This window comes from Vidua chalybeata, chromosome 3 (assembly GCF_026979565.1).
Source record: "Vidua chalybeata isolate OUT-0048 chromosome 3, bVidCha1 merged haplotype, whole genome shotgun sequence".
NCBI lineage: Eukaryota > Metazoa > Chordata > Aves > Passeriformes > Viduidae > Vidua > Vidua chalybeata.
In genome coordinates, this window is record NC_071532.1 from 93,475,421 (window position 1) to 93,500,872 (window position 25,452).

Here is a 25,452-nt window from a genome sequence, read left to right on the forward strand (position 1 = left end):
CAATCCTTCAAGGACAGGCTGCTCCAGTGTGGGCTCCTCTCTTTACAGGCCTGCAGGTCCCTGCCAGGACCCTGCTCCAGCATGGGCCTCCCACAGGGTCACAGCCTCCTCTCAGGCATCCACCTGCTCTGGTGTGGGTCTCCTCCATGGGCTGCAGGTGGATCTCTGCATCCCTGTGGATCCCCATGGGCTGCACGGGAATCTCAGCTCTGGTGCCTGGAGCATCTCCTATTCCTCTTTCTCCAATGATCCTTGTGTCTGCAGAGCTGTTCCTCTCATGTTCTCACCCCGCTATCTCTGGCTGCAATTAAATCTGTGACTATGACTTTTTTTAAAATTCTCCTTAAATATATTATCACAGAGGTGTTACTACCATTTCTGATTGGCCCAGCACATCCATCTTGGAGCTGTGTGGCATTGGCTCTGCTGGACATGGAGGAATCTTCTGGCAGCTCTGTAGCCCCCCTTCAGCCACCCCTGTAGCCCCTCCACTACCAAAACCTGGCCATGCAAATCCAATACACTCCATTACTAACTGTCTCTTGGGCTTTGCGTGTTTAATCAAATAATATTTCATTTACAATCTTGAATATGTTATTGATGGGTGGAGCCTTCAGTGCTAAAGATTGTGCAGCTTTGGATGGAGATTCTTCTTTTTCCTCTGAAAGGGAAGAAGAATATATAAAGGAAAAATGAAAGATTATCAAATATGCAGTGTTTCATTATTTAATGTTATTTTTGTGTGTGTGTTTCTAATTTCAAGTTGTAAATTGGTTTACTGAGTGCATGAAATTTAGATGTATAAATCAGTAATCTCAAGGAAAAAATCCATTGCAGTATTTTTTTTTGACATATGTCTAGAAATCATACTGGTATACAACATTCACTAATAATCAGAAATGTTAGCATTTGAAATAATCTTCACACTTTGTTTAGTATAAACATAGAGAACTTCAGCAAAAGCTTTAGAGATAGTGTTACATGTTCTTCTAGCAAAATAACTTGTACATATGCAGAAAAACATCTAAGTAAAAGTGTAATGATTAAATTACCTGAATATGTTCCCTAGTAACCTACAATGCTTTTCCTTTTTGCTCTGACTCTGACATTTTTCTTCTATTAAATATGTTTATAGTAATATGTAAATTCTATTAAATTGAAGTGCCTCTAGCAGTTATGTTACAAGCAGTATAAACTTCCATTGTGGTTATATATCTGTTCGTTCAAATGTATTTACAAGGTTTTTATATTTCCCTTTTTTTATACCTTTTCTTTTAATGGCAGTAATTTTGTACACTTTAACTTGCTTGCAGCGAAGTGCTTAAGTTAAAATCCAAGTAAATGAAAAGCCCTGAATTATTTTGAGCTGTTTGCAGCCTATTCTCTAGTGATCTTCTGCCAACTTTTTGTGTCATCATACTTGTTAGTACAGTGGAAGTTCTCTCTACCGGCTACAGTGTAATTTAATGGCAGAAGTGAATCTTGTGTGAAGTCCTAATTAGCATGTATCCCCTTGTGGGGGGTGAGGGAGTAATAAAATACCAGCTGTAGTGTCCCTTAATGCTGCCCAGCCAGAGAAGTAGCCAACACCACCATAGAGCCAGGCATCTGCTATCTCCATCCAGAGGACCCCCATTCCCAGTCCTGCATTCCCAGAGGTCAGTGCACTGGCCCTTGTGTTCAGAGAACCTAAAGCCATTCCTGAGATTTATTGATTGTTTCACTTGCTGCAAGATTTTTGTGAGCTCTTTAATATTCCAGAATGAAAAAGGTCCTGTGGACACAGGAACCGGCTACCAAAGTCAAAATCCCAGTTTTTTGAGAAGACAGAAACCTGTACTCTGTGGCCTCTTGTCCCACTTGGTGAAAGATTACTTTTATGAAGGAATCAGGAGTGGAACTGAACAACCATTCCTTGTGATTTCAAACCCAGCATTCTGTGAATCTTGAATTTGCTAATAAGATGTGCAGGTAGCTTGTAACATTACTACAGACTTCTTGGACTTCCGTTTTGGTTTGAATAAGTAGATTTGGAACAGATCTGTCCTGCTTTCTTTTTGCTATTCACTGGTATATAAGAAAATTTTTCACTTTCTCATCACTTATTTTGCATATGCTTTGGAAAAAATCAAAACAGAGCTGAGCTGGGCATAAAACCCTTGATTTTTAGGACTTCTGTAGAACACAGTGCATTGGTTTTGGTAGTGTGGTTTGGTTGGGTTTTGATTTTAGAAAAACACTTTTTCATATAGTAAATAGCCATCCAAGAGTCTTTATAAAACATAAAAATTACTTTTCAAGGAGGCAGTTTTGGTGGCCTGTACTCCACAGAAGATACTCAGGTTGATACATATGCAATAATTTGTGCTTCATGTATAGAATGTGTTACAGCCATGAGAGTAATAGTAGTATAGTGTAAAAGCAGTTGGGTAGCTTGTACAGATAGGAACAGTAGCAATCATGTAATATATATATATTTCTTACAGAAGCACACAGATCTCTTTAAATTTATGTTACCTGCTTAACTAGCCTGTGTTGTCTGTTCAGCTTTAAAAATTGGTGTGTTCTCAAAGTGGAAAAGAAAAAGCCAAATGAAGCTATAGTCCGTGACTCCAGCAGAACATTTGCATTTACAATGAGATTATTCCCCCCCTTGTGTTTGGTAATTAATTAAAATTAGGGAAATTAATTGTAACTGCTTAAGGAAATTGAAAAATTATTCTTGGTCCTATGTTCCTTGCTTCTAAATCCAGAATCTTTATGTATCTGACTTAAAATATTGGGGGCACGCTTGTGCCTGGATCGTACAAGAAGACTCTTACTTGTCCTGTACAAGTAAAATGAAGAAACTTTTATTTTACATTTTCTTGTTTAAATAAAATTATGTGTGATGCATATAATCAGGCTCTGAATATAAAAAGGTAATATTCCCCTAGTGTCAGAAAATTTTCTGTGATGTAGTAGCTGTTTTGGGGAAAAGTGAAATATGACAGTCACTTAAGAGTTGGACTTGATGATCTTTGTGGATCCTTTCCAAGTCAGGGGATTCTATGATTCTGTGATATCACTGAGCCTAGACAAGGACTTCCTAGACCCGGATTTATTCCTCGTCTCACATATTTCTTACCTGCTGCTGAGTATTTCATTCAGGAAGAGCATCCTGCCTAAAAGTCAACATAAATGGTTAAAGTTAGATGCTTGTGGCAGGATAAGCTCTCTTTGGAAGAACCTTTTTATTCCTACCCCAAAGAAATGGCATTTTACACCAACAAGGAAATTTATTTGCATCCCAACTGGATTAATATTGGTACATATCAGCCAGCTCATGAAAGCAAGTGAGAGATTCATTTAGTAATGAACATCTAAGTGCATCGAAGACAAAGGATGTATGCATATCCATAGCATATTATGGGTAGTCTGGGATTGACAGCTATTGATACCTAAGGTTCTATGATGTGGGAAAGAAAAATTAAACCAACTTTGTAGAGGTGATAGGCAGTGTACCAAGTAAAGATGAAAAGCATTCATGTCACACTAATCTGGATTGGGGGTACAGTGTGTGATGGAAAAAACTGTGTTCTGCAAGTAGATGACAGATTTTAAAATTTGTATGAAATACAAAGTCAAGTGAAGACAGATGAACACATTTCCCTTTATCGAATCAGAGTTATTTCACAGATCATGTAATATAGCTGAAGAAGAATAACAATGTCTCTCTTATATTCAAGGGATGATACTATTCTTCAATGAGCTGCAGAGCAACTCTTATTTTTCAACAACTTAAATGGGAACTAAAAATAACTTGACACTTTGCTAAGCTGAATAGACAAGTTGTTGTGATCCTGTTGCCATTTTAAGGGTTTTTTTTTTACATTTGGGAAGCAGCACAAGAAATCCTGGAAATGAGAGTGATCCATATTATCCTGGTAACATTCTACTGTGCCCAGAAATAGGTGATTTAATAGTGTAAAGATGGCGTACAATGGATTCAACACCTAGGAAAGTAGAATACACTACGTGATCTCTTGTTGAGAACATGTGACAAAATTATTTCGGTCACTTTCCAAAGATTTATTTTTGTAATGGATGCTTTCATCTGGGTTTTGTGGGGTTTTTTAAGTTTATTATTATGAATAATCAGATGTTTATGTCATATACCATATTTTAGTCTTTAAAAATCTGTAGCTGCTTAGTACAGAAATCAGGATGTAGTCCTTAGGCAATGAGGAGACACCCACTGAGAGGGAATAACTTTATAGAATGTGAGGGACACACTGGTGTAGAGGAATGATGGCCAAGGGATAAACCCTCTGTACAGCAGAGACCAGAAGTCTGCTGAGAACAATGGGAGCCCAGGCTTCAGGGGGACATTCCCTAGAGACCCAGAGAGCACTGTGCAGACTGTTCTGCAGCTCTGGTATCTGGTGTGCTGAACTGAGAACAAGCCTAAGAAGAGAGGATTGATTTATGAGGATGCAGTGGGCAAGGTGGAGGTAAAGTTATGTATGTTTAGTTTTGTTTTGACTTCCCTAATTTTGAGTTTTCTCTACCCCCAGAAAAGAAATCAGCTGTTCTAGTGTCTGTTCTAATAAAACCTAGCTTTCCTATTAAAAAGTTGGTATAAATATTCACTATGGAAAAAAAGTTTGAGCAGGTTTGTTCTTGACATGCAGTCAAGAACAAACTTGCATACCAGGGAAGACTGTGGCACTCGGTTCACGTCTATTACAGACTGACAGATTACCAAATTACAGCTGTTCTGGATTTTTCCCTGTGGTGTTGCTCCTTTTTCCAGCATACTTGCCTGCATATTTATATGTATGATTAGTTCAACATAGAGCACTTGGTCATTAAGAAATTACTTACTGCTTCAATACACAATTAATTTAGAATGTGATTAATGAAAGTAAGCTTAATCCTTGTCCTAAAACATCCCTGTTTTTACAAAGCTGCTTGGAAACTGTATAAGTAAATTTAATTGAAATCTAGTTTAAGATTCAAAGATAAATGGATGAAGGAAGTAATTAAAAATAAAACACATGGAAGTTCTGCATTCTTTCAGACTTTACTTTTCCAGATTGTTTTGAAATAGGGTTTACTGGAAGAACCATGTAATAAACTGCAGTTGTGGCAGCTCTTTCATATATGGGGTTAAATATAATTGTTTATTAGATGCTTTGTAAAAAGTTAAGAAATATTAAAAAATATGGCAAAAATAGAATTGAGGTGTAAGCTGAAATATTGAGTTGATAACTGGCATAAGTTGGACGATTGTTGCTGAGTATCTTCATTTTGCTGGGTCAGTGTGTGTGTACTTTCATGTAGCTCTTCTGTGCTAAAGATTGTACTTTAGTTTACATCTGCTCTTAGATGCTGTTCTGTCACAGGGGAAAACTACATATCTGTTTTCCAGTAGATGACCTGTTCTTCCAGTATTTCCCATTTTCCAGTCTGTATTCCTATACTCTTAATAGCGTCTAAACATTTTGTGCTGTTTTAGCTGGTATCTTTGGAAATAACATTTTAAATGCTGCACAGGATTTTAAGATTGCAGTGTTTCTTATCATTTCTGATGTTATTCTGAGCAAAGGGAGAGCTTTGGATTCTTTAAACTAACCACTGGTTGAAAACCATCTCTGGGAAAAAAGGCTTTGAAGAAAACTCTAAACATGTGTTTGTGTCCTGAAAATTAAAAGAAAGAGCAAATATTTAAGATAGAAATGTGACATCAGGTGCTTAAAATGTTTCCAGTTTTTTAATATAAATGTTACAAATCTCCCCCTCCCATTCATAGTGGTACTATCTGTTCCAATACAGAGAGGTAATCTTATTTAGCCAAAGACTAAGAAGATTTCTCTATTTAGTAGCAATTAGTCTTCGTGGCTGCTTAAGATTTTTGAGCATTTCTGATTTAGTAGCCTTCAAAACAGTTACTGGTTGTCATTGAATCTCTGTTTTTTTCTTGTATGTGAGTATGCTCAGCTTTATAACTTTACTCTGTTTTCTTCACTGAGTCAACATTCTTAGTGGGTTTGGGGACCACAACTGAGCCCATGTGGGAAGTGCTGTATGATGCCTCTAAATAATGGTGACTGAGTCTGACTGTACATCACCCCAAAATGCCAAAATGACTGAAGACAATGAATTTGAAATTTAAAACAATAAAGGATCACTGAAAGGTTAAAATACTTGCTTTTGTTTAAAAATTAAGTCATTGAACAGTACAGAATTTGTATCAGAAATACTTCTATTAAATACTATTTCTTACTAGAAATAGTATTTCTTAAATACTATTTAAGAAAGATTGGGAGCTTCATCAATTAGAGCTTTCTGTATAAAGTGACAGAAGGCCCAAAACATTACTGCTAAAATGAATTTATGCATTAAAATAGTTTTACATATCTCCTGGATGCCTTAGATCAATGTGTGTGGACTGAGCGTACATACCAAAAAGCAAAGCAAGTTCAGAGTCTGTTTCATCATGTATCCAGCTGGGATTGGGAACGCTCACTGCTGAAAGATCAGAAAAGCAGCAGAGAGCACAATGATGGGATCTTCAGTTTCTCCCTTACTGTCTCATCAGGATATTGTGAAAAGTTTCAGATTTTAGACACAGTCAATAAAATAACCAAGACATTGGTTAGTGCTGTGAGAGGAAATCACACCCTTGACTTTATCCTACGTAGAGTTTTGTTCACAAGAGGCACATCACAACAGCAACCATTGGGTTCAACATGCTGAAAAAATCAAAAGGAAACAAACAGTAATCCACAACAATTCAAGAAGGAACACTACACAAAAATAAAGGTATTTACTAAAAAGAACCTAAAAAGGTTAGCTAAGAGAAGGAAGTTGTACCAGGGGGTTTGGAAGCTACTTAAGGACACCATATGTGATATTCAAGGCCAGCGCCCACCACCTGTCATGACAGGCTTGAGAAAAAGCAAGAGAAAGACAGCAGAGCCAGACAACAGAGTAAAGGAAGTTGTTGGAAAGAAGTAGGTGTCTTTTAAAAAACTGAATTCACACCCAGATGATATATTAAACATATTTAAATGTAAGAGTGTGGTAAGACAGGCAAAGGAGTGTTTGAGCAAATGTTATATAGAATTAAAACTGAATAGGTCTTATTTGTGATGCACCAGGAGCAATGTGTCTGCCACTCTTTTGAGCCAATGATCTTGATGTAGAATGAGTATTTAGAGAGGCCTGTTTCAGAGAAGTTAAATAAATCCTTTGCATTGATGTTAGCTGTAGAAAAAATACTATGGAGAATCCCATGATGCAGCACTTGTTCCTGGCTTTTCTGAAAGGATATGTGAAATTGAAGTGATTTAATGGTCATGCAACAAATAAATTTATAAAATAAAATCAGAAGTACCAGATTTTATTCACCTAAATTTTCTAAAAGAATTTAAGGAAAAAATTGCCCATATTACTGACAGTGATGCATAGCTACATGCTTTTCAAATTGCCTTGTGGTCAGAGACTTTGAGGTAACATAGTGTGAAGCCAGTTTTTTAAAACAGTTCTTAAATCATCCAGGGGACTGCAAGCCTGTTGTCCTGTTGTTTGTTTTAGGTAGTTCGGCACAAATTATGATGCAAAATAATATTTGTGGATGCTTGATAAACTGTGATCTGAATGGGACAGATCAACAGGTTTGCAAAGAGGAGGTGTACAAACATCTTGGAATCTTTGAAGATGTAGGAAATATATGGATAAGGATCATGCTTCAGGTGATGTGGTTTCCTTGAATTTCCACCAAGCTTTTGATAAAGCCCTTCTCCAAAGGGGGCACATAGACTTAACATGAAAGGTGAAGCCCTAGAATAGATAAGTAGATGAAGAGAATGCAGCAGTTCTCAAAACAGAGGTCACAGCTGGAGGCTTGTGTTCAATAGATGGTCAGGTAAGAAGAATGAAGTGATATCAGAAGGTTTCCTGATGGCTACATGGATATCGACTGCATTAAAGGCTAGAGTTGGGTGCAGTGTAATCCCAGATTGAGTGTTTTGTCAAAAATTACAGATGAGACACATCTTAGATAGTTGTCAAGTGATGTACTTAGGAAAAAATAAACAGTCAAAATTCACCTGCAAAATGGTGAGCTCAGAACTGACTGCTACCAAGCAGGAGTAAGATTTTACAATATGATGAATAACTATGAAAACAACATTTTAGCAGCAATCAAAAAGCAAAACCATGGCAATTATTAGGGCAAAAAGTGCAAAAGAACACCCATTATTGTACCTCTCTGTAAGTCCAGAGTTCACGTTTTCTTGAATGCAGTGTATGGCTACTGTTTGATACAGGATATAGAATTAGGTAGTTGTTTGATGTGACCAAGTACAGTTTGTCCTATGGCAGGAATTTGACTTAACTTATGAGTAAGAGAAATTTATCTGTATATACAGTCAGGTGAACATTCATGATTGAAGACTTATGCAGAAAGTGGTATCTGCCTTTAACTGATTATTGTCATTAGCATGAACTGGATTTGCGTAAAATCCAGGAGGTAATACTCCTTTGTGGTAGGCAGCACTTATGCAACATTTGCCAGTTTTATGTGAATTCTTGATTTGTCAGCACACAAACATAGTATGAATGAAAAATAAAAGACAGTCCCTATCCTAAACAGCTTCCAGTCTTGTAGTTTTCTACAACATTACAATTGTTGCACATTAATAGATGTTCTGAAATTTTTAAATGGGTTTTCTTTCTCTGATTTCAAATTATTTGAAGCAGTTTCTCCAAAAAAAGAGTGAAAAAAATAGTAACATAATTTTGAGTCCCTGTGATCTTTCCAGTATTGCTTTTGTTCTAATGAACCATTCCATTTTATTGTATTCACCAGCCACAGCTTTTTACTCTTGGTCAAATTGCAGCTACAAATATATTAATTGGTACTAAAAATAACATTTGGTTTTTCCCTTACAAGATCCTAACCCAAAATTAAACTCCTCTGCTTTGACTGCATGGTACACTATGGAAGATTCATCCAGTATCAAGAAGAAGAGCTTAAACTGACTGAAAAATCAGAAGGATATATGTCCTGTTTCATCTGAAAAAAGAAACCAACCCAAAGCCAAAACACCAAAACCCAACAGAATTACAGAAATACCATGAGCAACATCCAGAGAGCCAACGGTGGGACTTGAACAGGAGAGCCAGCTGCCATGCTTGAGTAATGATGAGCGGATTATATGGATTCCTAAAGCTGAGTGGATATTCTTTGGCTCTTTTTCCTCAGTATGCTTTACATATTTTTTTCCTCTCTTTTTCCCTGTTCTAAAAGTTTGTTCTTATAATATTCAGGGACCTGATTTTAAAAAATCCCTAGCATTCAAAAATCCCAGTTTATTCTCATAGCCAAACTTCATTTTGCATACTGTGGAACTTTGTATCCCTTGGATTCGCAGACATCTAAGTAATCAGCCTCCCATATTTCATTGTCTTATAGGATGCTGTCTCACAATGTTTCCATCTGGCATTGTATGAAGGAACTGAAATAGCAAAGATAAACTCGAGAGAACTTGTATTTTCCATCATGGAGTTGCCAGCAGTGTGTTCACACTGATGGTTAGTCTGGACAGGAGGAAGTCAGCTGTTGCTCTTAGCCTGTGTTAAGCTTTGTATTTAATCTCACTGTGCTGCTCTGATGATGAATACAAAGTAACTTCCTAATAAAATAGAACTCAATAAAAGTTAGCTTATTGGGTGTCTTCCTGTCAATATTTTTTTTTCTATTTTTCATTGTTTTCTGTTTTTTGTTGAAGATAGAAACTGGCTGCACTGACTTTTCATTATCACAGTTCAGTAAGCTGTACGTATCAATGGAGTCCTCTTATTTCATTTAAAGTCTCCTTTTTTTACGTATTTCTACAACTGTTCTGTTAAAGAAACATGAGTTTGAATGGAGAAAACATTTAAATCTTTCAGACAAGATAAGATAGGCTGTTAGAAAATTAGTTTTTCTTTTAGTGCTGACTTACATTCTGAGGCTGCACATCCCTACTTCCATATCATACTGCCAGTCAGGGTAGTGTGACTGTGCACCTGCATGGTAAACTGCATCCAAAAAGGAATCTGTGCCAAAAAAAAAGAACTCTGAACAGTTCTTGAGGGAACAGTTCTTACTAAGGCTGAAAGAAATGCCTATGAAATTATGACTGTGACTGGAAATTGTATATGGGCATTCCATCTGGAAGACACTTTGCTCAGTCTGAAGGAGCACCACGTGCAGACTAAACAGGTTAGAGTCAATTGCTCCTGGATAATTGCATTATGTGATCAATTAAGCAACTTGTGGAGCAGAGATAGATCTTAGGACAAAGAGAGGTGACAGACCAATACGGAACAGGAGAACAATCATCAGCTCTTGTGGAATTAGAGCAAGCTGTAGTTATAGTTGTGGCTAGAGTTAGTGTGATTCTAAAGCTATTCCTATCATTGTTGCTTAAGTACTTACTCAGCATACTGAGATTGCTTGCATAGTATATATTCCCTGCATTTTTTTAGAATTGCTTAGCTTTGACATAACAAATCTTTTCTGTCAGTGGTAAAAGTTATTAGAACCAAATTTGTATCTACTGAACTTTTATCAAGCCTCCCTACTGGCTTGAAATGTAGAGAAAAGTTCAAAACTTGGGTCTTGTTTGGGACAGTGGATTTTGTTAATTAGTAAAAATCATGTGATGAGCAGACTCATGTAAGGAAACGCCTTCCTGTGTACCAATATTTCCTGTAAAAGAGACTGATTCTTCTCAGGTGTTGCAAGCATCTAGTCAGAGCTCATCATCTCGATTTCCTTTGTGGTTAATGGAAGGGGAGAGAGAGAGATGAAGTCCTTCAGATTGCATTTCCATCCCTGCTGGTTTAGTATGAGGTAAACTGCTTTCTGAAGAAGAAAGTGTCTTTTGGGTTATCAGAGGGAGCATAGGTCTAAGTATGCACTAAGTATTTTCAGGCAGCTAAAGATGTGGGAGGCGAATCCCACTGAATATGTCATTTGTTAAGGTCGTTGTGTAGGCTGTGACATAAACTTTATGGTGTATGTTTCTTGTATAATTTTCATTTATAGTTTAGCGTGGCTGTTGTAATCAGGTAGCCTTGCTGGTTATATGAACAAGCAGTTCTCTTGGCTCCTCTGCATGCCACGTGCATGGGGAATCTATAGCAAACTGTACCATTAGAGGAAAAAAAAAGGTTTTACTTTCTTCTATTAGCTTGTGAAACAGCTCAGATTAATTGCATGTCACCTTTTCACATGAGGAGGCAGAAATTAAGTCTATTTTATTACTCTTTCAAGTTAAACCATACAAATCTTTTTGGAGTTTCTTTCTCTTGCTAACTTCTGTGTCAGTCCTCCTTTTGCCTGCCAAAACCTTTCTGTTCTGGAATTATGCTAAGAAACACAGCATTACAAGCTTGAACAGTACAGTAGGTTTATATAATAGCTTTGGAATATTTTTCCTGTTATTTTCCAACTCTTTTCTTATGTATGCAAACAAGGTGTTAGTTGTTGTGATCACTGATACCAACTGAGCAAATGTTTTCATTGAGTTTCCATGCTGATGCACAGGTATGGCTTTTGTTTTTCCTGAGCTGATAACAGCTCACTTTACCCCTACCAGTGAGCTGTGTGAATTAATCCCTTTTGTGTGCATTGCTTTGCATTCATAAGCATCTAATTGTATTTGTTCCTGATGTTGAATCACTGGTAGCTGCCACACATGGAACAGTAGATAGCATACAGATACAAGAATACAGGGCAAAGAATGACCTAAACTGCTAAAGGACTGCCTTAAGCAGTCTAGAGGCTAGACTGCCAATAGCTCCTCAAGAGAGCTAGGCAGAGTCTTGTATTTGTTTCCTGTGTTGGAGCAAAGTCAGCATAGTTCTGGTTTCCTTTCAGTCAGGCATTTATCTTAATACCTACACATGGGAAGACTAAATTCATTTGGCCTTTTGACAGCTTCACCATGGTCTCTTCAGACCTTCTGATGTCCTGAGCTACTTAGGATAAGGAAGCTTTTGGATTGGACTCAAAGCATTGGTTATCTTAAGCCCCATCCTGGCTTCTGTTTTTTTTCAAGTCATCTCAAACCAAAGAAGGGTGCTTGGCTGCACACCATGCTGTAGTTTCACTGAGTTTTGGGGGTCTCAGATGCTTAGAGAATGAGTTAGGCTGCTTTGCTGAGTGTATAGATTAGTGTTATTAGCAAACAGTGCTGTTCAGGTCAACAGAGGGCTGAGAAATTTTGCAAAGCAATGTATATATATTTGCAGTGAAATTCACCTATTTTAACACAAATACTTCCATGAAAATCCAAACTAGATCTCAAGATGAAACACTGATGTTTTGTTTATAGCATCTTTCACCATTCATATCTGCCTTCAGTTCTGATATTTTATTCCTTCAGGGTGACACAGACATTATTTTTCCCACATCCCATATGTCCAAATCACATATAAAGATGTAGCTCAAATACCATGGGTGCAAAACATTCCACACTGTGGGTCCAGGGTGATGCTTGGTGTGTCTTTAATGTGCTGTGGTGTTCAGTTACAATACAGCACATTTATTTTTATGCAGGCTTCTTCATTGAAAGTATGGAAAATTGCTTTGCAGTGAGTCATCTGACAGCTAAAGAACTAAAAGTCTGTAGTGATATTTAAAGAGAAAGTGGATCAGAGCTGACAGAGTTCAAGACAGAAAAAGAAACAGAAATTAAAGAGAGGGCCTCCAACCATGGAGAAAATAGTGACAAAGACTGGTTAGGGGGAGGAGTGATGAGAAAGCCAAACACACTGAGAATGTCTGAGACAGTTCAGGAGATTATGCATATCATTCTGCAACAAGCATTAGGCTTCAGATGTCTCTCCTGTATCACACCAACCTTAGCCAAGTGGGGTTGCTTTGACCCTAAGAGAATGGTGTAAATCCAGAGAAACGAGTGCTAGGTTCAGGGCATTGTAAGGAATTTACAAGCATGTAAATGGGGTAGGGGTTGAGGGAAGGATTAATGTCTTAACTTTCTTGAGCAAAACATTAGAATGTGGTGTATTCACCTTGGCTGAATGCCAGGCGCCCACCAAAGCCTTTCTATTACTGTCCTCCTCAGCTGGACAGGAGATAGAAAATATTACTAAAGGTTCACAACATAAGGGCAGGGAGAGATCACTCAGTGATTACTGTCATGGGCAAAACAGACTCAGCTTGGGGAAACTAATTGAATTTATTACCAATCAAAATTAGAGCAGGATAGTAAAAAGTAAAATCAAATCTTAAAAACACCTTTCTGTTCTCCTCCCCATCACCATTCCATCTTCCCAGGCTTAACTTTATTCCCAGTTCTCTACCTCCTCCCCACCAGCAGCGCAGGGAGATGGGAGATGAAGGCTCTTCATCTCCTCAGGGAAAGGAGTCTTTCCCCTTCTCCAGCATGGGGTCCATCCCATGGAAGACAGTCCTCCAGCATGAGTCCTTCCCAAGGACTGCAGCTCTTCATTATCTGCTCCAGCATTAATTCTTTCCCACAGCATGGAGTCCTTCAGGAACAGTTTGGGTCCTCTGTGGGGTCACAAGTCCTGGCAGCAAACCTCCTCCAGTGTGGGGTCCTATCACCACAGGACCAGAGATCCTGCCAGGAGCCTGCTCCAGCATGGACTTCCAGTGAGGTTACAGCCTCCCTCAGGCTTGCACTTGCTCAAGTGGAGGGTCCTCAACAAGAGGATCTCTGCTCCACTATGAACCTCCATGGGCTGCAGGGGCACAGCTGCTTCACCATGGTCTTCACCACAGACTGCAGGGGAATCTGCTCTGGCATCTGGAGCACTTCCTTCTCCACTGACCATGGTGTCTGCAGAGTTGTTTGACTCACATATTATCACTCTGCTCTTCTCTAGTTGCAATTGTATCTGCACAGTAACTTTTTTCCCCTTCTTAACTATATGTTACAAGTTACATATATATATATATGCATGACTATGTTACGCCAGAGGCTTTATTGCCATTACTGATGACTCAGCCAGCAGCAGGTCCATCTTGGAGTTGGCTGACATTGGCTCTGCTGGACATTGGGGAAGCTTCTAGCAACTCTTCATTGAAGTCATCCCTGTAGCCCCTGTGACCAAGATCTTGGCATGCAAATTCAATACTTTCTTCAAATAGAAGAAAACTGGCATTCTGCAATCCATGATGTTTAAATGTGTGGGGATTTTGTTAGATCATGAATGAGGGAATTCCAGTTAATTAGGCAGCAATTATTATCGACAAGAATATGGACTTCATCAGCAGTGCACTTAGAGGCAAGATAGGTTTTTGCTTCTGGCCAAATCTTCCTTGGCCAGTGCTAGAGGGGCTAGAAGTGAGTGTGTGGGAGGAGCAATCAGTTCAGGGTCAGAGATTACTTTAAAACTTGGGCTTTGTGTACAGGGATAATATCTGAGTAAAGAAGTGCAAAAGCTGTCTTGAAGAGCAAGAGAGACTTACTTCTTGTGACATCTGAGGCTTTTGAAGAATTAGGTAGTAAGGAAATTATAATGTAGCAAGAGAACAATAGAACCAAGGCAGGCTGTTAAAGAGATTAGAGATTACTTACCAAGGTCACTGTTGCCTTGCATGCTTTTCCTATAAAGTTAATGTCCAAAACTGAGCTAGCAGTAAGATATCCTAATGGAGGAGAATGCTTAAGGAGGAGAAAGGAGATGAGTCAGAAATGTATGCCTGGTGTTTTTAAAGTACAGCACTGTCATGAATGCATCTCATCAATATAAACACTATCATCTTTCCTTGTAAATTATGTACATTCTTCTTGTGCTCTTGGTCAAGTCTACCAACTGGCACTGTGGGACTCTTTGGGGAGCTCTCTCATGTCATGTTGCCCAGTCTGCCCATAGTGATTTTTGCTCTGGGCATTCTTTTGACCTCACTCTGTGTAGAACCATATCATCTGCCTTAAGAAAGTAAATGAGATGTAAAGTATGTAGCATGAAGGAGAAAACAGTCTTTATTGAAAGCAGAAGGGAAAAAAGCGTGTCTTTTTAATGCGTTCAGAAAAGTTGACTTTGACATTGTAGTACTGAAAGACATTGTAAGAATAAAAGTAAGGTTCGAGCCACTCAGGTATCCCAGAATTTGAAGGGTGTCATATTTCACTGTGTGCAGTTCTAAAATGCTTATTACAGATCTTCCTATTTACAGTTCTCATGTCTCTTTTGAATCTGCAGAAGAGGAATATCAAGGGCAAACCAAGAGAAAGCGCATTCGAAGGAAGAAACAAAAGAGCAGTTCACAAATCTCTAGTAATTTCCATGGAGAACAAACAGATTTGGGAATGCAAGAGACTGTTGTTCAAGATAATTTACAGCTGCAGCAAACAGACGGTCCCAAAATAAGCAAAAACAAAAAGAGGAAAATGAAAAAGAAGCGACAGAAAGAAAAAAAGAGAGCAGCTGGCTTAGTAACAACAGCTACCAGTGTGGATTTTACATATCAGCCTGACAAAAACAGCAAAGAAGAAGCAGCAGGCTTAAAGGACATAGGTGAAAAAGCAGATAGCATTCTGGACTTCCTGCAGGCAACACAACAAATTTATTTTACTGACAGTATGTACCACTCTTTCTCCTTTCTTTTTATTAATATTAACACACAGGAGAAAATGGATATGCATTTATTACTGCTGTAAAATGGGACAAAGCTACTAAAGAAGTGTCTCTGTTGAAGAGAGGCATGTGAAAATAAGTAAGGCATGTACCTAGTATTTGTCCCACTTTTTGGTCTGTACATGACTGTGCAAGAATTCACATCAATAGAAAAAACCTGTAGAATTCCTTGCTCTTCTCTTAAACATTCTAATGCACTTGGGACAAGTGGTTAAAATTCTTTTTCCCCTCTGCAAGCAAATACCCAGAAGGATTACTTGCTTTCAGAGAACTTCAAATAAGGGCAATTGCTATCCTAGTATCTCTGAACCAATCTGCTTCTCTGAATGCTCTGAATGTCCCAGGAGATTTATTTGAATTCCATAAGGAAATCTAGACAGACAGCACGTACAGGAACAGGGAAGATACTACTGACACTAGGAAAGTATATTGGCATAAAATGCTTGTGAACAAGTTGAATGGGAACTGATGCTTAACGCACATTCCCTACTACTTTTAAAAGAATTGCATGGATTTATCCCTAATGGCCTATCCAATGTGATTTATCCCTATTGGCCTATCGGTCACTGTGAAGCTGAATGGAGAATATTAAATAGCTTACCTACCTGCATTAGTCCATCTTGAAGCAGAGCTGTCAGCTTCTAGTACCATAAAATTCATCTTTTGGTCACAGAATTACTGTAAAAACCTTAAGATGACATCAGGGATTTCATGTTAACTTTTTCAAGATTTATACATAGAATTTTCTTTGCTTAATGTTAAATTTTCCTGCTGCATCAGGTCTTCATACTAAGCCTAGCATTTGAAATCTATTCTACTTTCTGGCTAAGGTCTTTCCATCAATTAAGAATTCTACTACTTCACCATATGGCTAAGTAAATGCAAGCTAAGCTACTTGCATTTGCTGTAGTGGAACTCCACAGTGACAGAGCAAGATTGCAAATTCTTCAAGTTCTGCTGTTAATGCATGACCCAGAACAGAAACCTGATGAATTGTCCACAGCTGTGTTGCATGTTGGTTTTTAAGAAAGAGTGTTGTTGAACTTCCAGTTTTCCTGCAAGTCAAGTTTAGGTTTTGGCAGTTTTTGACAGACTGACTGGCTCTAGTTTCAAACCAGCAGATTGAGGTGTTGAGCCAGTGAGGACCTTGGAGTCCACAGAGGGGAATTCTTAGTTGAAAGGAATTTCATCTGCAAATGAGATATAACATCTATAGATCAGAGTGTGACTAACTTTCTTGTAAGGCAAATCCCAGTTTATATATAGATCTGACATTATGTTGTTTGCCTTTTCTTGTTGAATGACTTTAATACTCCCTATTTTTTTTAGATAAAATTGGAAGCCATTGCTTTTAGCTGCATTTTCAAATGGTCACATTGCATTACACTTCTAGTACATATGTTAAAAATCTGAATGGGGTAAATTCTGTACTTCTCAGTTGTCTTGCTGTTTAAAAAACAGAATTAAAGAGAGTCTGGTTAAAGGGACAGACAACACATTACTGGCATGAAAGAGTGAATTTATGGTTTAGTAGTGTAAAAAAATTATATTGGATGTGGCTGAGCTGGAGCTCATTTGTGCACAGCAGCCCTCACAGTACTTTGGAAAGGTGTTGATAACCCACCAGAGTTTTGGCTGCTGCTGGGCAGTGCTGGCATCCTATCAGTGCTGTCTCTCCAACATTCCCCTCCATCAAAGGCTGGGAATGGGCAAGGCCCTGGGAGGGACACAGCCAGGCCAGCTGACCCGAATTAGCCAAAGGGATATTCCATACCCATCCGTACAGATGACACTAGCTCAGATATAGAAGCTAAGGGAGGGAGGAAGAGCAGGGGCATTTGTTCTTTTACAATGTTTGCCTTCTAGAGCAGGCACTACATGGGCTGAAGCCGTGCTTCCCAGGAAGGGGCTGAACATCACTTGCTGGTGAAAAATAGAGAATAAACCCTTCTTCTCTTTAATTATGTGTATGCAAACATCAGCTAGTTTTGGCTGGGTTTTCTGTGGTTTTGGGTTTTTTTAGCAAACTGCCTTACCTCAACCTATGAGCTGTTTTTCATCTCATTTTCTCTGCCCTGTCCCACTGGGAAGGGGAGTGATGGAGCATCTTGACAGGCACCTGGCATCTAGCCAAGGTCAACCCATTACAACAATGTGTGTCCTTCTCTGCTGTCTTGCATGCTGTAATACTTGCTTTTTAAATAAAAACATAAAGGTGCAATACCAGAGTAGTTGTTTGCCTCCAGAAGTGCTTTGCAGTAGTTCCACAGAAATGTTCCCTTCTCCAAATGTCTGTGCAGTTCATAATATATAGTGTGTAGGTAGCAAAAACACAGTGCTTTGGCCACAGTACAGTTTCTTCTTCACACTTTCTTTCTCTGCTAACTTTGAAAATTTGATTCTTCTTGCATTCCTATCATTATGAATCCTATTGTCCTTTTTACTTACTGATTTTTGTAGTTTTCGCTTTACCATTATTTGAATATTTAACAAAAAATGTTTAACAAGTTATTTTTAGTACCTGATACTTGGTTCTAATTTGTACAAAAAAGGAAGATGCTGTCTTAGGAAAAAAAAAATTATAATTAGGAAAATTCTCTGAGTTCACTGAATATTTTTAACATAGTTTTCTAACTGTTTTTGCAGAGAAATCAGAATGCAGGGATGCTGCTGTAAATTCAGCAACTGCCCAAGAGCTCTTAAAATGTCTTGAATTTCGCACCATCTCTTCCTCCGACGTGACTCATCTGCATCGGCTGAAATCCCTTGTATTGCTACAGGATATTGAGAGATTGCAGGATGCTTTGAAACAATTCCAAGAACAATCTATGATGTCTCCTGGTAGGTACTATTCACTCATGTTCATACGCTGATATTTTCGTGTGAATTAAAATTCACACAGATTTTTTTTTTTTATTAGCTGCAAATATATGCTTATACAAGATACGAAAACATAATTCCCACCAAAAATACAGTGATATCCCTATTTCCCATTTGTTTACAATCAATATAGAAGTTTTTCTCACTTTCCAGCAACTACAGAATACAAGATGATTCAAGGGTTTAAACCAGTATTTTTAGAATCTGAAATGTTTTAAGATTTAATCATAATTAAAGCATATTTTTAATACATTCCCATGGTAGACTTTTTAAATTGCAGGAATTAACTTGTTTATCTTGGAGATTTCACTCCTCCAGCTAAGGATTAATTTTACATGCATAAAAATCAATAAAACCCATTATTTTGCTTCTTCCTGGTCACCACATGGCTTCTTTGATACATGGACTTTGCAAGCTAAACTTTGATTTACCATTTTGGTTTTGTTTAAATATAAACATCTGGTTTAAGTTTCTAAAAATACTGTTGATAATGCAAAAATTTAAATTTATTATTTATAACAAATATTATTCTCAAGTCATTCATAAAAAGAAAAATTACTGTGTTACTAAATTTTTACATGCCTGAGGCACAGGCTCCTTCTGTTCTCTTTTATAACGCCTATCATTTTAGTAGAATCTCTTCTTGTACAGTTAATAGTTCTTCAAGTGAATGTGGGATCAGCATGTAGTCCACATGAGGTATAATGATTCATTTTTCATGTAGTCTTCATGTAAACAGTCATTGCTACTAGTCATTAGAACTTGTGTTGCAGCATCAGACAAAAATCTACAAGATGTGCTGAATTTTCTTGCCTCCCAAAGAATTTAATCAGAGTTGAGAGCAGTTACCTACAGCATGAGAGAATCTCAACCATTTTAGATTGTACTCTGAGTCTTTTGAAGAGTAACAGCAGGGGTGGTAGCAGTGTGGTAGCAGTGCAATTAAGATCATAGCCATCAGAGGCTTAGCAACAGCATTCAGAGAAGTGATATCTGCTTGCAACTTCATTAAATAATTTACAGCATGATAGTGGCTAAAGATCCTCATGTAGACTGAAGCCTACTGGCTGCTGTGTGTTGGTCAGAGAGAGGAGAGAATTCCTGCCTGTGGAGTTCAGATCTGACACATTTTGAAAAGGATGCTCTTGGAGAAGTACATATGTATGCTTTTAAGGGCAGATATGCAGTATGACAACCCTTAGGGTTCTGATGGATGTGAAGTATCCACATATACATGGAATGAAATCCTTCTGTGCATTTCAAGCCTACAATCTCTGATATTAATTATAATCACATTGTCTCATTGGATGTAATACATGTGTGCAAACCACGCAGAACTCAGCAGGAATCGTGAAAATGGTATTAACCCTTTATTGAATGAACTAATTCAGATTTTCTTGATTAAATCCAAATGGAATTGAAGTGACAACATTCGGGATACTCTTTACAGGCCTTTTCTAACTTCTATACAATACAGTTGGAGTTCTGTTGGGTTTTGCAGCTTTGAGAAAATTTGCTCTGTTTACTTTTGTATAGCAGAAATGTCAAAATGAAGAGAGAAAACAGAAGCAAATTAAAACCCCTAATTTTCCAATGTATGTATTCATCACTTGAAAAAGCAAAAGACAATTTTCTGAGTGATTTTTAAAATTCAATAATGTTTCTGCTGGTACAGCCTGGAATTGTTTACACTTCCAGTTGATTTTTTTCCCTAGTAACTGCTGTCACTCTGGGCTCAATTCTAATCTCATTCCAAGTTCACAGTGGTGTAACCATAGTAGTTTATTTGATATTCATGAGGTACAACAACATAAGAAAGAGGAAAAATACATTCTTATAAATTATTAAAGAATAATTAAGCACCTGCTAGTCATTACGTTTCCTCAGCAGACTTTAAAAAATACATTCTATTTGTAATTCTGGAAATTCAGTGAATGAAAATACAGTGCTCTGAAATTTTACTTTGAATTAGACCTTTAATTTTTCCCTTTTTTTTTTTTCTTCCCATACATTTGGCTCAAAATCAGGTCATCTTGTCCAGTGTGGGTTTTTTACATTTTAGTTTTCACTTCCGATGAGCAGGTGATAAAAGTTAAGATTCATTACAAAGAACTTTGTAATATAATACCTTTCTATAATAAGAACTTGAATTTGTTAATACAGTCTTTGTTATATTAACAAATAATTAGTTAAAATGCACAGTACATAACAGTAATCTCTAATTTTTTTATTATTTTGTCTTATCTTGTCTTTTCTCTCTTTATTTTTACGATGATGCGAAGTACTAGAATGAAAGGTCATTCCATGTTAACATGATAAAAAACCCCTTGATTTTAGGAAGGTGTATTATTTTTACAAAATAAACATTTTATTCCCTGTAGCTCAAGAAACAGTATGTTGACCCTTTTTCCCATGGTTATGATTCTACTTAAGATGCCATCATCAAGGAGGTAAAGATGGGTGCTGTGTTTTGTTCAGTTTTATCTTTAATTTCAGGATGGGAAGTATACCAAAAAAAAAAAAAAGAGAGAAGTGATGCATCTCCTCATATAAGTGCACATTCTCCACTAGTAAAAGTTACAAATTATCCACAACATTATGTCTTTTATTTCCTCATATATGGATGTTACAGGTTCATCCAACTTTCCACTGGGATTTCCAAGTCCCACTTGTCAAGCTTATGCCTACTGATGATAAGTGTGCTTGAGAATAAAGCCATGGGCTGTTCCCGGTCTGCAGACTGCAAATTCAAAACCTCTAGTTCAATACCAAGATTTGGTATTTCCTTTGCATCTCTTAGCTGTTACTCAGATTGAAAATCACAGTGCATCCAAAAGAAAAAAGAAACAAGAAATGAATTTCTGTTTTATCTTAAGCTCTGAAATCCCAATTTTTGCAGTCATATTGAAGAAAGTCCTATCAAGGGTGATGGTAGGGTGTGATAAATTTTGCAGGAAAAGGAAATACTAAGGAGATTCAGACATAAAAATTATCAACATTGGCTATGATCTTTTAAACCTTCATTTAAATGAGAAAAAGTACTTAAACAAGAAAATCTCTATGGTTCAGAGGTACTGGTTGTTCTGTTTAGTTGTCATCCTCCATCAACTTACCTTGTACTTTGTGCTTCAAATACTTCATCAAATTGTCTTTGACCTTGTATGTGAATGATCAGAAAGAGCTGAGGTTGGTCAAGAGTGTTCATGTGAACATCATTATTTAGAGTGTCTGTTCTCAGTCTGTAAAAGAGAACAAAATGCCCTATTACTAGTTCCATTTATTTGGTAGTCTTTAACAAAACCTCTACCTAAAATCTTCTGTACATGCAGGGAAGACAATGTTTAGAAGTCACATTGACATGGATTTCTCATGATGGAGGCTTTGCCGATCTCTGTTAGAAAGTCTGTGGCCATTAGCAAAAGGAAGCCAGAGACCTTCATGATCCTCCACAGTGCAGTGGGCAAAGAAGAGCTTTTATAATAATGCTCCCTTTGCTGGCTGGAAACTGGCTTTGGAAATGACAGCTACTTAATTCCCATTTCACATCAATTATTAAAGCATAGGTGATCACCTAATTAAAAAAAAAAAGTCATTATCTCCTAATTTATTAACTCATTTATGAACTTCTGCTCATCAACTTCATTCTGTTATCTATTAACATTTTCCGTTTGTTGGTTGGTTTCAAATCTCAAACATACTCTTCCCTTGTTGCCTAGGAAATTATCACTCACAGCAGAGCTAGAAGCTTCTTTTAACTGTCATTTTTTGGAGAATTGTCATTTATATCAGTCTTCATTGCAGGGGGAGGTACATTTTGCAGACCAGAATTAATATAGTTACTGTGTGCCAGCAATGCAGAGGCTGGATATACAGAGGCCTTACAATGATGAAATTTACACTTCTTTTTTTTGAATGAATGAGCATTCAAAGAAAAGGAAATTTGAAAATTGTATTAGCATAATGTTATAGAATCACCTTAAATGTGATTATTATGTGATAAGTACTGCAGAAAATCCTATCATTAAAAATCGGTAAAGTCACATACGTAATCTCTGAACTCAAAGACAGAAGTCGTAGCATTTTGAGGCTTTAATGCAGCTATCTGTACAATATGACTCATTCTCAACTGGGGCTTCTAGGTACTACTTTTAAGTTAAATAATGACCTGTGAAACTACTCTCCAGACAGAAAGAAGCCTTGCCCATATGATTATGTCATTTCAATCTCATTTTTTCTGAATTACTGAATCATAACAAATAGGAAATTTCAAAGTGTACGAGCAAAATAGTGTCTCATACAAATGACTGCCATCCTAAAATAAAATGCACCTGCTTATATAGAAATTTATAGGTATTAGTTTTCAGGGTCCAGTATGTGCATTGGTTTTACTGAAATGTTAATACTGAATGGAAACAGATGTGCACACAAGTCTTTTCCTTAGTGTTCAGAAACATCATGGAGGTATTTCAGGAGGAATGTGTTTTCTTTGTTTCAGATCATGCCAAGGTAGCCACATCTCTGTTTCACTACTGGATTACAGATATACTTCCTGTGAAGAACAGGAAATAAAGCCTTACCCATGTGTCCATATGCACAGGATTAAAATTTAATATACAGACTCTTAACCAAGTAGCAATTGTTCAGGAAGAGCAGTGTCAATACACTTTCTGCACCTTCAGGTAAATGAACAAAAACTCCAGAAGACAATAAAGTTAAATGAACAAAAATTCCAAAAGACAATAAAGGTATAACTACAGTGTGAGTTTTGGGATGGGTTTGTCAAGAGTATGGCCTGAGTCTTCAGTTGTATTAATATGTACATTTCATTTTAGGATAAGGGACTTGCTGGAATGATAAAGTTCTCTGTCTGGTATTTTGTTTAAGTATAGTATTATCTTTTTTATTTGTAAGTTTATGATTCCTTTCTGGAAGTTATATTTCTTGACTTTTTTTGTATATCTGCTTGCCTGGAAAACAGAACTATATTTTTTTATATTTAAACCTAAGCAACATTATGTCTGAGGAATGTATTTTTGCTGAATAAACTGCTAAATTGTGGACATAGATACGTTTCTATATGTGGATCACGTAAGTCCTGTTTGGAATTATGCAGAAAGTTGGATGGCATTTTCAGAACTACTCCATGGCTCAGCCTGTTACAATCCAATGGGTTTCACTGACTTCAGAGTTATGGTACTGGGTTCTCTCTCCCTGATTACTGTGTAATCTGTCTACTGCTGTGTAATATTTTTGCAATTGAATTTATCCAGGTGTAGATACTACAGTAAGTAATACCCATGGTTGTAAAATGTTTTGGAATAATGAAGAAAAAAGTGCTTTGTGAGAGGCTCTTCTCTCTGCTGTATCATTCATCTGACAGGTGATACAGAGCAAACCATGTCTTATATCTAGGTGTGTTAGCTTTGTCATCAGTAAGATAGAGGCAACATATTTAACTCCTCCAACGTGTGCTTGGAGATACACTACTGATGAAACTGTACAAACATTGCATGGGTTTTTTTGCTTTGTTTTTTCTCTTTCATTATATTGCCTGATATATCACATTACAAGGCATTGGTTTAGTGATGCTCGAAATTTGTAACAAAAATAAAATCAAACTCTGTCTCATTAATTGAAGAAATTGAAAGGGGTTTGGTAATACACCAAATGATTGCAGGTGCAGAAAAACCATTCTTATGGCTAAGGGAGCTTTGTGCAGCTCTGAAGAACTTGAGTTTGGTTTGTATCTGGTAGGAAAGGTATATAAACCAGACTTTGCAGAGGAGAAACTAGTAGTGTGTTCCCCATTTTAATGTTCCTGAATTGCTAACACATAGGCGTTGAACTGTAGCTATGACTTTTCAATGAGCTCCTGTGTGCCTCAGATCCCCATCTGGAGAAAGAAGAAAACATCACTTGAATGTGAAGCACCTAGATACTCCTTCTTAACTGACTCATGGGAAATTAATCACTTCATCCTCACTTTAAGGTTTGAATGTTGCACAGTAAATGAGGCCTAGAAACTGCAAAAAAAGGATACACAGAACTCATTAGGTAAACATCATCTCTCCTAAACACTGAATATGAAAAAAATGAACAAGGTCATGTAATCAAAGACAGACTTTTGAAACACAAGTACAAAAGAGATCAAATTAGGACCACAAAAATAACTGTAGTGTCTGCATTTCCTAATACTTGAGTGACTGTGCTAGGGAGGTTATAGGGCTGCTGCCTGGAGTAGATTCCAAGACTTGGTGATTCCTCCTCTTTGTCCTCTGGATTCCAGGTTAGTGTACCTGGAGATCTGGATGTCAGTGTGGGTGACTCCAGTTTCCACATTTCTGGGTTCAGACAGTAGCAGTGCTTAAGCACATAGCTCAGGGACACACACACACAACACTCTCACATGGCTGGCTGCACAGCCCTTTGATCCCTTGAATAGCAGGACAGCCAGTGTCCTATCCCTGCCTGGATCCTGGGCCCTCGTGCCTGCTCTGTGGCTCTCCTGCACACCAGCTAGTCCAGCCTGGAACACACTACCACACGTTCACACACCCATCTCACAGGCACTCATGGACTCATGTCACAGCCTTGTTTATTGCTTTCATTTCTCTTACTTATTATTTCTCTTTCAGTGCTTGGCTATTTCTCATAATCACAGGATGGTTTGAGTTGGAAAGGACATAAAGGTCATCAAGTTCCAGCCCCACTGCCATGATCAGGGACACTTTCCACTAGACCACATTGCTCAATATTAAAGTGATTTTTAAAATTCAACTGAATTTTGAATAGTTGCATATAGATGAGCAGATTTTGATATCTTTGCCAAACAGAAATATTTTCACAGAATCACAGAATGGGTAAGATTGGAAGGGATCCCCACAGCGGGATCATTTGGTGCAG

General features: G+C 37.6%; 1 protein-coding gene and 1 long non-coding RNA gene across 4 annotated transcripts in view; one reads left to right on the plus strand and one right to left on the minus strand.

Moving 5' to 3' along the window:
• ERICH1 (glutamate rich 1) overlaps window positions 1-25,452 on the plus strand; it is a 76,165-nt gene that overhangs the window by 42,155 nt on the left and 8,558 nt on the right. Inside the window, exons 4-7 of one of the 3 annotated variants that reach the window (XM_053938659.1) lie at window positions 15,235-15,612; window positions 18,316-18,510; window positions 20,931-20,999; window positions 23,045-23,128. In XM_053938659.1, the coding sequence (XP_053794634.1) occupies window positions 15,235-15,612; window positions 18,316-18,510; window positions 20,931-20,950 (593 nt within the window). In that variant the 3' untranslated portion in view covers window positions 20,951-20,999; window positions 23,045-23,128. Of the gene's footprint in view, window positions 1-15,234; window positions 15,613-18,315; window positions 18,511-20,930; window positions 21,000-23,044; window positions 23,616-25,452 lie in introns of those variants that run through there. The other 2 variants (XM_053938657.1, XM_053938660.1) reach the window with 2 other exon arrangements.
• The window catches only part of LOC128785828 (uncharacterized), a 42,030-nt gene continuing 38,246 nt past the window's right edge, over window positions 21,669-25,452 (minus strand). The window contains exon 3 of the long non-coding RNA XR_008430046.1: window positions 21,669-21,788. This is a non-coding gene — a long non-coding RNA (uncharacterized LOC128785828). The remainder of the gene's footprint in view (window positions 21,789-25,452) is intronic.